The sequence below is a fragment of the Trichoderma harzianum genome (assembly GCF_003025095.1).
Source record: "Trichoderma harzianum CBS 226.95 unplaced genomic scaffold M431scaffold_3, whole genome shotgun sequence".
NCBI lineage: Eukaryota > Fungi > Ascomycota > Sordariomycetes > Hypocreales > Hypocreaceae > Trichoderma > Trichoderma harzianum.
In genome coordinates this window covers 278,336-289,171 of record NW_020209251.1, presented here as the reverse complement: position 1 = coordinate 289,171, position 10,836 = coordinate 278,336, and the positions used below count along the sequence as shown (strand labels likewise).

The 10,836-nt window shown below is 51.1% G+C and overlaps 2 protein-coding genes across 2 annotated transcripts; one reads left to right on the top strand and one right to left on the bottom strand.

Annotated features, from left to right (window-relative positions):
- Positions 1–2,425: 2,425 nt before the first annotated feature.
- On the bottom strand, positions 2,426–6,173 carry M431DRAFT_2481 (hypothetical protein; the record flags this gene model as incomplete). Its single annotated transcript, XM_024913762.1, has 5 exons — positions 2,426–2,659; positions 2,727–3,478; positions 3,543–5,730; positions 5,914–5,958; positions 6,024–6,173. The coding sequence occupies 5 exons, from the start codon at positions 6,171–6,173 to the stop codon at positions 2,426–2,428; spliced, it is 3,369 nt and encodes a 1,122-aa protein (XP_024777023.1).
- Positions 6,174–9,058: 2,885 nt separating this feature from the next.
- M431DRAFT_78525 (hypothetical protein) lies at positions 9,059–10,371 on the top strand (the record flags this gene model as incomplete). The annotated part of the gene is made up of 3 exons (XM_024922707.1): positions 9,059–9,525; positions 9,594–9,944; positions 10,005–10,371. The coding sequence occupies 3 exons, from the start codon at positions 9,059–9,061 to the stop codon at positions 10,369–10,371; spliced, it is 1,185 nt and encodes a 394-aa protein (XP_024777022.1).
- Between the last annotated feature and the right edge of the window lie 465 nt (positions 10,372–10,836).

The following is a 10,836-nucleotide window of genomic DNA, read 5'->3' as shown; positions in this document are numbered from 1 at the left end:
ATGGCATGCGACAATCCGAGGATTTCGCCATCGAAGACGCAGATTGACAATTCAGATGCACGGAGAGCCATTGGGGGGGAAAAGGCTTTATCCCCGGGCTTTGCCTGGAGGCGCCCAAGTCAGCGGAAATGGACGGACGGCGATTGGACGATGGGCTCGCGATGGCCCGGGGGGCGTTGCATCATTTTTGGGGTGTGTGAGCCACAGGTCCAGTAGTTGAGTAGGTGACTTTTTAGCTTCAGACTTTGAATGCAATCTACTTGGTTTTTTCTTTTAGTTTATCTTGTGTCTTATCTGGTCGTTTTATTCTCTGGGATTGAGATTGTCTTGTTGGTGATGAGATGAGTGATGAATAGTAGATGGAATGGGGTTGATGGACATTGTCCGTCTTCTTGTTTTTACGTCAGCCCCCTTAACCGAGTACGAATACTCTACACCGTTCTTTAAGCGAAAGGAAGTCCATCACAACGTAACCTTAGTAATACTCGTACAGTACAGTACAAAGTCGACAGTAGGACTCCAGTCCTCGTAAAACAACTTGAAGAAAAAGGGTAGCAAAATACCGTGTTAGAAAAGGATTAGCCATCCCTCAAGGTTACTCCCAATCAAGCACTAAAACCAAATCACCCATCCCGACATACCCCCTCTCGCCACCTGATTGGCCGCCGTCCGTTTCGCGGCCCCAAGAGGTGGAACGACTTTTAACGCAACCATGATGTGATGTCAGAGCTTTGTGTGGCTACCGCTCGTGTGCTTTTTTATCTTAATTTTTTCGGCTCTGATTTTCGGTGGTTTTTTGGGGGGGGAGTTTCTTTGTTTTTCCCGTTTTTGTTTGCCGGGGGATACCTGGTTGGTACCTGGAAATACGTGTACCTTGGCTGCATATCGAGGCTGTGAATTGATGTACACTTTTGTAATTCCGCCCTTACCAATCTATCTGCCTTGACATGAAGCCGACTTCCTATACCGAATAGCGGAAAAAAGACAACACGTAACACTATGTAAATCAGTGAAAATCAAAATAAAAAGAAGCCATAAAAAAGACAGAAAAGGAAAGGAAAAGAAAAGGGGTAAATGGTCTATCAAAAGCATGACTGACTGACTTATGTCACGCCTGTTGTCCCCAGAAAAATAATCGGGAACGGCGTCCTCCGTAACAACTGACTTCTGCACTGCACTGACCAACCTAGCAGGCAGCATGTTACCTCACCAGCCTTAGTACTAATTAATAATAAGGCGGCCTTCCTTACCTGATGCTCATCCAACTCTTGCAAAAACGCCCGAATTAAAAACAACTTGCCATTTTCTTCTCCTAGCCCCAATCTCTCTCTCTTCTCTTCTCTTTTCTTTTCCTCCTTTTAATTTTTTCCATTTCTTCTTTTGGAATACAGCTTTCTGTGCTTCCTCTCTCCATTTCGTCTCATCTCATATCGTACCACCCACCCACTCTCAGTAAAACACACACAGCAGACGCCATACTACTGTACTTGTCCTGCACACACAGAGAGACGAACCACATACATACACAAACACACAACATAACTCTCAACCCATCAAACCTCACAAACAACAAAAATGTCTCCCACATACACAATGTCCGCACACCTCTGCCGCCAATTCTACACATCATGGCACCAATCCCGCCGCCAAAACACACCCTCAACAACAACCTCAACAACAGCAGCATCCTCAGCAGTACCAACAATAGCTCTCCCGTCCCGCTCCCCTTCCCCTGAGAAAATCATCGTCGAGCGGAGAGGAAGCACCTCGTCAGATTCATCTCTGTCTTCATCACCATCAAGTCGTTAAAACATATCGACACGAACTTTGAATTGCTTTTACGCCTTTTTTTTTTCTTTTTTCTCTCCTTTCTTGTTTTCATGTGCTGGAGAGGGGGAGGATTTTATCAGCTTTTTTTTTGCGGGACGGTTCAATGGGGGACGGTTCGGATCACATCATCGGTTTTCACATCATATTAATCAACATACCCGACAAATAAAACAAAAAGAAACACACAAAAACAATCCACGAAGCTCCAAGCCAATGTTTTTCTGATTACGCACTTTGACTCCTCTTTACACCGTCGGTATCTTTGTGGCGGAACATGTCATGGTCCTATCTACGACATGCATTTTCATAGTCCTTTTTATCCGGCTTGGTTCACTTTGGGGAAACGGCCCCTGGCTTGGCTAGGAGTTCAGCGTCGAGTAATAAATCATTTGTTCATTGATTGCTTCTTCTTCAAATACATGTGCTATTGAGGCGCCGCAATGTAATCTGCTAGTAAACATGCTAATCTCCCATAATCATGATTTCCATGCAAGTGTATCCAATGATAGCAAGGCTCTCGCAATTCCAGTGTACGTGCTGAGGCTGTTCATACTCTTAACCAGACATGACCGTCTTCATCTCCTTCCTCTCCCCTCTACAGTGCTGATGCTGCCATTGTGTTGACAGTCGGGGGAAGCGATGTCCTCTTAGTTCCCCGGTTCTCATCACCGCTGCCACCAGGCGACTCCTCCTCCAGCGCTGCGCTGCCTTGGATTCGTCTCTTCGCCTCCTGTTTATCAGCTTCCGTGATGTCCTGCTCGTTCTTACGCATGTCTGGAGTCCACTGTGATTGAGTGGGCGAATGTCCAATTGACATGCCGACGCGAATCTGCCATTAAGTTAGTAACCTCTTCTCTTACTTTCAGCAAACCAAAAAGAAAACGGCCAAGACTTACCAAGGTCTCGAGGGCTCCGTTAGAGTTGTCCACCAGATCGTCGTCAAATCGCATCTTGCCAGGCTCAAACAGCAAAAGAACCGTGCTGCCACCAAACGCAAAGTAGCCAAGTTCTTCGGCACGACGCACGTGCTCGCCTTCCTTGCGTGTAATGATGGTGCTGCCCACCATCATGGCGCCGACACAGATGACCATGACCCGTCCGTGGACCTCGCTGTCAATGGGCACCAGCACTCTCACATTCTCACCGTACACATCCAATGCCGAGCGAATTGCCATTGGATTGACGGTGTAATACTCGCCAGCAATGGTAATGGGCTTGCCCATGACGCCATCAACGGGAATGTGGAATCTGTGATAGTCCTGAGGGGCCAGTCGGAAGATGCCCAGGGCGCCGTTCTCGTACCGCGAGACGTCGTCCGGATAGGCATCTCCGAGGAGCCTCTTCATGTTGAATTCGCGACCCTTGACCCAGATCTTGGTCGCCTGCGAGATTTGGTTAAAGACGACACTTCGGCAATCTGCTGGCGAAACAATGATACGAGGGTTGTCTGGCGCTGAGCACGGCCTAGCACCCGGCTTAAGCGCACGATAGAAGAATTCGTTAAAGTTTTTGAACTCTTCAATCGGCAGCAAGACTTCTGACATGTCCAGGCGATGAAAGTCGATGAACTTTTCGATTTCGTCCCGTGAAGCAGGGTCGTCAAATTTCTTGCCTTGCTTGATGCTCAAATTCTTCAACATTCTCCGAACTGGTTCATGTTAGTATAAAAAACACCGGTGAGCTTTCTTGTGATGTACGGCAGCAACACTTACTTCGCTTAGTCTCCATGTCCTTCGACTTCAGCCCCTTGTAGAGGAGTCGAATACCCAAGCGCACATAGACGCTCATCTTCTCCTCGTTAATCTGCCCCGTGAGACGATCCTGAACGAGAATGTTTGCCGAGTTGGCACCGAGCTTGTATCCACCATACGAGATTTTGGTGATGACCTTGGAGTACCATTTTCTTTGCGCTTGGCTGGCCGTCACAAATCCGCTCACGAGGACTGTGTTGACCTGGCGCCAGTCTTGGCTCGCACACGTCGCAATGTGCGTAACGATATCACCGTCGCTACGCTTGTTCAAGCGCGGCTGGTGGCAGATGGGACACTCCCGAATCTCCACCACGTGTTCTTCCTTGGAATCTTGGTCAAAATACCCCTCCTCTCCCTCTTCGTTTGGTGTGCTGATCTCAGGAATAGGTGTGGTCGGCTCTGCTGCTGGCGGCTCCACCATAATCTGGGGTGTCGAGTTCCCTGAGCCATCGGAGCCTGGCTGTCCAGTGGAATCTCCGGACGATTTGCTAGAGAGGCTGAGGCTCTTTACATCCAAAATAGGAGTCTTGCTTCCAGATCGGCTCTTGGCCTGCAGCTGATCTTCCAGGCACAGCACGGCTTCGTCAAAGGTCAGCTCCCACGAGTCCTCGTTATCGGCAGCCTTGTGAGGAAAGCGCTGGAAGAAGCTGTCAATGGTGGAATCCTTCAATGTCGAACCAAGAGTATCCAGCATTGTGCTCAACTCGATCCTGCTAATCAGACCGCTTTCGTCTGTATCGTACTGCTTCAACAGCGCCCGCCAAAACTGTTGGCGGAGGGCTGGGTATGGTACATACTTGGCTCTCATGTAGATGACGGGATTGTGCTTGCTTTCCCACTTATCTAGGTTCTTCATCTTCAACGGTATAGCGTACTCTGCGAGATCGGGGTCATCCGACTCCATAGCCTGCTCTGAAGCTTCGACTGGAGTGTTGGAAAGAGCATCTGCAGGTGCCAGGGATGTGCTGCTGGACTGAGGGCCGCTTCCATCGCCAAGCGCTGTAAGTGAAGAAGAGCCGTTTGAAGGGGTAGACCTGGGGGCCTGCGCCTTCATCATCTTGCTTAGACTCTGCGTCGACGAGGAGCGGGAAACCCCGAGCTTCTGGAGACGAGATTTTGTGGGAACCGGTGCCGGCATTGGTTCCGGTTCGGGAGAGCGAACTTCATACAACCCCGTCTCTGGGTTTGCCTGGGGCGCCTTTTCTATGAGCGTCTGGATAGGCAGGTTACACGAAGCGATGAAATCATTGCCGGAATACTTGTCGTGGTCGATGACGGTGAAAGCAAACGAGTACTGCTTCTCGTGATTCTGCACTGGGAAGATCATCTTCTCATTGAAGACCGGGTTGAGGTTGTGCCGGACTCGCTTGGTGCGGTAAGTCTTCTTGCCTAGGGATGCCACCACAAATGGGTCCATATCGAAGCCAGTCCGCGTCAGGTTCGACTCAGGTGGAAGGTCTGTGATTTTGGAAATCTCCAAGTAGATGATGCCAACAACGTCGGAGTCGCCATTGGTAAAAGCGTAGGGATCTTGCCGCCTCTTCTTCTTGAGGCCCCTGATGCGAAGTCGCCGCCGACGCTTCTCAGCAGTCTCTGGTTTTGAGGGATCCTCGGCGTCGTCGGCAATATCTTCCTCAAGCTCCGTAAGATAATCCTCATCGTCCTCATCGCCAAGCCCGTCTGGCGACGACGAGCCCCCCAAGTGCGCCGCGGCACTCGGGGTTAGCAGTGGAGTTTCGGTAGGTGTAACATTTCGGGATGAGCCGACAGGAACTGTGCCAATAAGGGCGTAGAACTTCTCAAACAGCTGTTGCTGAGGGAGAAACGGGGCTGTAGTATCGAGTAGGGTGAATTGAAGCTGAACCTCGCCGGAAACGACACTGGTTTTCTTGCCTGGGCGTTTGCTCTTCAAAGGATACCACCGTGGCTCTTGTTCGGCGACTTCGTTCTGGAAGATCTCTTCGAGCGCTAGATCGAACTCTCCGAGATAATCCTTGCCAAAGCGATCCTTGTCCCAGCATATGACGCCCACCACCAGGCTTTGTACGGAGCTTATGGGCAGCTCCTCGATGACGTTCCATTCGGGGTTGAGGGTTTTGGGGACGGAGTGGGTGACGACTCGGGCGTCGCCAAGGGTGACAACAAGATACTAGACGGACAAGATTTGTTTGTAAGCTGCTGGCTCAGGACTAGAATAGAATCTGCGGTGTTTATAATGGTAAAAGGGGGAAGTTGCAGTTGTGGTGATGGTGAAGATGATGCGTCTTCATTGGAGCTCGTGACCAAAGGTTGCGATGGTGCATGTTGCTGCTGCTTGCTGCTCTCGACTCACCGGATCCGAAGTTCCACTACGATCTTTGGCCGCCAGATTCCTTGCCTATTTACCTCACGTCTTAGCACACAACCATCTCGTCAAAGGTGCGAGACTGGTCCAGTCCATACCCGCATGATAACCACCCTCAGGGCCAGCCCGTTTGCTGCAACCCCCGCAGGGCCAGTGCCGTCGTTCTTTGGTCGCATTGGGCTCTCGCTTCTTGAATTCACACCTGGAGATGGAGATGAAGAGAGCAGCCGGTTGGGGAGGATACGCATTGCAAAGACGGAGCTTGCGCAAGCTCGGGCGGGCAGAGTTACACACGTCCAAGTTGCTGTGTCGATCGTTAGGGAGGGCCAAGGCCAAGCAAGCGCTATGGTCCTCTACGGGCTCTGCTGCTGCGCTGCTGCTGCTCTGCTGTGCTCTCCAGCTGCTGCTGCTGCTGCTCTGCTGTCAAGTGCTATAGACGGGCGGATGGCTGGAGGGGATGGTGGCAGTAGCGGCGCACTGTGCTGCGGCTGAGGCGACCTGGCGTGAATTTAAGGGTGCTAAGGCAGCATGGAATTCCCCTTGGTTCCGGTCGAGGCGATCGAAAAGATTGAGGTGCAGGTTCACGTCTACTGGATGAGGTCTCCGTTTATTATTATTATTCCATATTATTCGATACCGCTCCGGGGGCCAGCCTCCACTTTATTAAGAAGCGAGACGGTCATGCAGCGCTGCATGTTGGCAAGAAGCCAAAATAATCGCTGTCAACCTTGTACTTGTACCTAAAGCGGCTCAAGGGCCGGGCCTCGGTACGAGTAGTATTACTCTGGCTTAGCACAGCATTAGACTCCATAAGATGCGACCCCGGTGAAGGCAAATGTCTGAAGCTTGAGCTCTGGCCTTCCAATCAATAGAGTGATAAGTGATGGTCTGTATCGTAGATAATATTCACCAGTTTGAGGCCTCAGACGATCTGGGGGATTCGGTTTCATATCTACGTCATTGTGTATGTGCGCCACAGTGCCTGTTGACATCGGACGATACTGTCGGAGCTGCGTACTTTATTTCTGCTCTGACGACATGTGGCATCAAAAAGCACTTGACAGCTTGCATAGCTTACACCCAGCCTCATCTTGAACTGCTGTAAAGAAGGGAGCTTTCACCCGTTCACGAAAGAATTAAAATTTGATGTCTAGTACACATCCATCATTACCTTAATCTTATAATCAACCTCGTGCCTATTGTACATTAGCACCAACCTTACTACTCACACACGAAACCTTGTAGCGCAGCTCCATGCATTCACACGACTCTGCAATGCGCATGGCTAGCACACCAACGTGGCCAATGATATACTGAATCGACGCAGCGCCAAATGGCACGAGAACGCCCTGTTTCACCACGCTCCCGATATATCTCTCACTCAATGCTGCAGCCACTCAGGCGGCACCGCTTGAGTGAAGCCGGATTCCTTCCAGCGCCCCTTGAGTAAATGCAGCCAGAGAAGAGAGAGAGGGAAAACCACTCCGTTGGGATGCGGGCAAGGCGGGGCAGTCCATGCAGTCCATGACATGTGCAACGTTTGAGACACGTCCCGCTTTGGCCCTATTTTGCTGGCTTCCAGTTTCTTGGCTTGAGCCTCAGATAAGGCAGGTGGTGTTGTTGCCTACTACTGAGGCAATAAGCATCGCAGCATTTAGATCATTCCATGTACAGGTAGGACTGTACTATTGACGTGGTATGTAGTATTCAACATTACGCAGAAGAGTTGAGCATTGGCCGCACGCATATGAAAGGCCTTTGAGTGCCCCTGCTGGTCGTAATGCAAGCTGGACGCCTTAGTAAGCGGCACATGCGCCATTTGAGGCCTTCGGTTTGCTGGGGAATGTTTCTTCCGCCATGCAGTCAGATGCAAATTGAATGATTTGCACACGTCAAATCTGCAGCAGTCAACTCCAAGACAAAATAGATGACGTAGCGCTGCTGGCACCACATCACCACAGCACAAGCAAACTCCATTGGGCAGAGCAGCCATTTCGTTAGGTTTTCCGGCTTCTCTTGACACCTGTCTCACCCAGTTGCTAGAATGATGCCTGGATTCCAGCAAGGTCCAGCGGTAAGCCGATCGCCACAGCCTTATGACGCTCCTGATAGAAACATGGAGCTCCGGGAAGAGTAGGGGCTTTCACATGGAGGTACTTTTCAGCGCCGCATAGGCGAAGAGCTACAAGGCGATCTACTACCCCTTATTACTAGAGCACAGCTAGCAGCTCAACTAGCAGCTTAGCTGATGGAGACGGCGAAATGACGAACGCTATATGGATGTGTTGGGGCAAGAGAGAGAAGCATTGACGCGACTGGACCGGGAGAGGGAGAATCAAGATCTTTGTGCGACCACCACGTGATTTCCGTGTGGCAGCGTTATCGCTTCCCTTGTGCTGAATTGATGATAGAGTGAGCACATCAATTTCTCAATTCTGGCGTTTCTAATCAGGCATGGACATCTCAATCATAGGGCATCTTGAAGCTTGAAGCAGGGAGAACTGTAGCTGTGTCTGTCTGCCCCAACAGGCTGAGCTAGGGAACTGGGGTCTCTGTTCCAGACCCAGAACAGCGGGAGAAGCAGAAAAAAAGGACCGTACAGAATAGTCCGGAGCATGGGATAGTTCCCCATGCCATTGATCAGGCTATGCCTTTGGGCAGGGTTGTTAAAAAGAAAATCACATAAATATGAGAAATTAACTGTGACCCGAATACGGCGTATACCTACTCAGGCATTAATTTATGGCCCCTTTTCAGCATGGTCACGCCACCTGTCTTTTTGGAGTGCAGGTAGCTTGCTAGGCCGTGGGAAATTGGATTTGAATTTTGTTGGCGACCTCCAAGGTGGGTAAAATCACAAGCTCCCCGGCCGAAATTCTAAACCTTCAGCAACCCCCGGAGCGCCTCTCCACACATTGCGCACGCGAGCGTCACGAGCCAAGCCCAGCGCCAGCGTCCTCTGCTCTCTAAGCCCAAGCTCATTAATGTTCATCCAAGACAGGTAGCTGATCCAGCTGCAGCGGCTCTCGGGCATTCGCAAGAAACGAGAGACAGAAACGCACAACTTGAGCCGTCAAGTCGGGCTGCATCGGCGCCTGACCTAGCACTTACTTTTTTCCTCCCCCTAGTCACGATGTCATCACCAGCATCCTCCCACAGCGGCAAACGCAAGAGAGTCACTATCAGTGCTGCCGAGCCGGACAGCGCTTTGCAGACCTCGTCGCGAGATGCCTCGGGCGAAGAAGGCGACACCACCGCACCAGAGTCGTCGCGACAGACTAGACGGACCTCCAATGGCACGAACTTGAACCCTAATAAGAGGCAGCGAGCCAATTCAGACCGAGTTGTCGAGAATGGCGACAATGTCCTCGATCCTGGTGAGCCCAGTGACACTACTGAAGCCAGCATCGACATTGCTGAGAGAGTTACTCGGAAAGGACGGAAGAGTGCATCTAAAGATGTCGAAGAAGAGAAGAAGAAGATGCCTCCACCCCCGATTGGCAAGCTCACTCACCCCGTGGGCTACAAGACAAACCCCCCGCCAACTGGCCGCAATGTCAGGGTCTACGCCGACGGAGTCTTCGATCTGTTCCATCTCGGGTGAGTGCTGTTTATATACGACGATAACTGGCTATATCCAATGACCTACGTGCTGATCACATTGACAGACACATGCGCCAGCTTGAGCAAGCAAAGAAAGCCTTTCCCAACACAACTCTCGTCGTGGGCGTCACCGGCGACGATGATACCCACATGCGCAAGGGATTGACCGTCATGTCTGCCAAGGAGCGCGCCGAGTCTGTGCGACACTGTAAGTGGGTGGACGAAGTCATCGAAGACTGCCCGTGGATCGTCACTCCAGAGTTTCTCGAACTGCATCGCCTCGACTATGTTGCACACGACGATATTCCATATGGCGCCGACGAGGGAGACGACATTTACCAGCCCATCAAGGAGACTGGCAAGTTTCTCGTAACTCAGCGCACTGAGGGTGTCAGCACGACTGGCATTATTACAAGGTGAGTAGTTTATTATACTGTCGCCGTTGAACTCTGCCCTCTGACTTGTGTGTCCCATAGGATCGTCCGCGATTACGAAAAGTACATCACCAGGCAATTCAAGCGCGGTACTTCTCGCCAGGAGCTCAATGTCAGCTGGCTCAAGAAGAATGAATTAGACCTCAAGCGTCACGTTCAGGATCTCCGCGAGAACATCACCAACAACTGGACCACGACCGGCCAGGAGCTCAGCCGAGAGCTAAAGCAGTTCTGGCCTACCAGTCGACCACAGAGCCCAGCCCGGTTCAACAGCTCAGGAAGCGACATTGCGCGATCAAGCGACATTGCACGATCTCCCACCACGCCTGGAGGATCAGGGAACTCTAAGGAGTTCATCACTGGCTATGCGCTTGGGCTGGTTGGTGGTGTGCGATCATGGGTTCGTTGATTTCTCCCATCTACCTCGTCTTCCGTTTCCCCCGCTGACTCGATCGACCTTCAGATGACCAAGAACCGCAGGACTGTGGCAGGCAGCCATCCTGCCAGCGATGACGACTCTGAAGAGAGCGACAGCAACGGGAGGCTGGCACCGGCAGAGAACAACCACGAAGAGGCTACCTCAAGCCGCGCGTAGATTTAGCATCAAGGAAGTGCTCCAAGTATCAGAGGAATTGAGCGCGGCCGTATGAGTTCCAGCCGAGGCGGCTTGCAATGAGAGAGTGTGTATACGCGACAAAAGGATGACTGTTAATTTGTGACAATAGATGGATTTGGTGGTGTCTCATTGGCGTGTTGGGTTTTTGTTTTAGGGCTACAAAAAATGATGACTACGTTGCTCCAATCTTGCTTGGTGCCTCCTTACATGCTCTAGAAGGCGTTATAACAGCCTTGTGTTTCCCGTGATGTTTGAAAC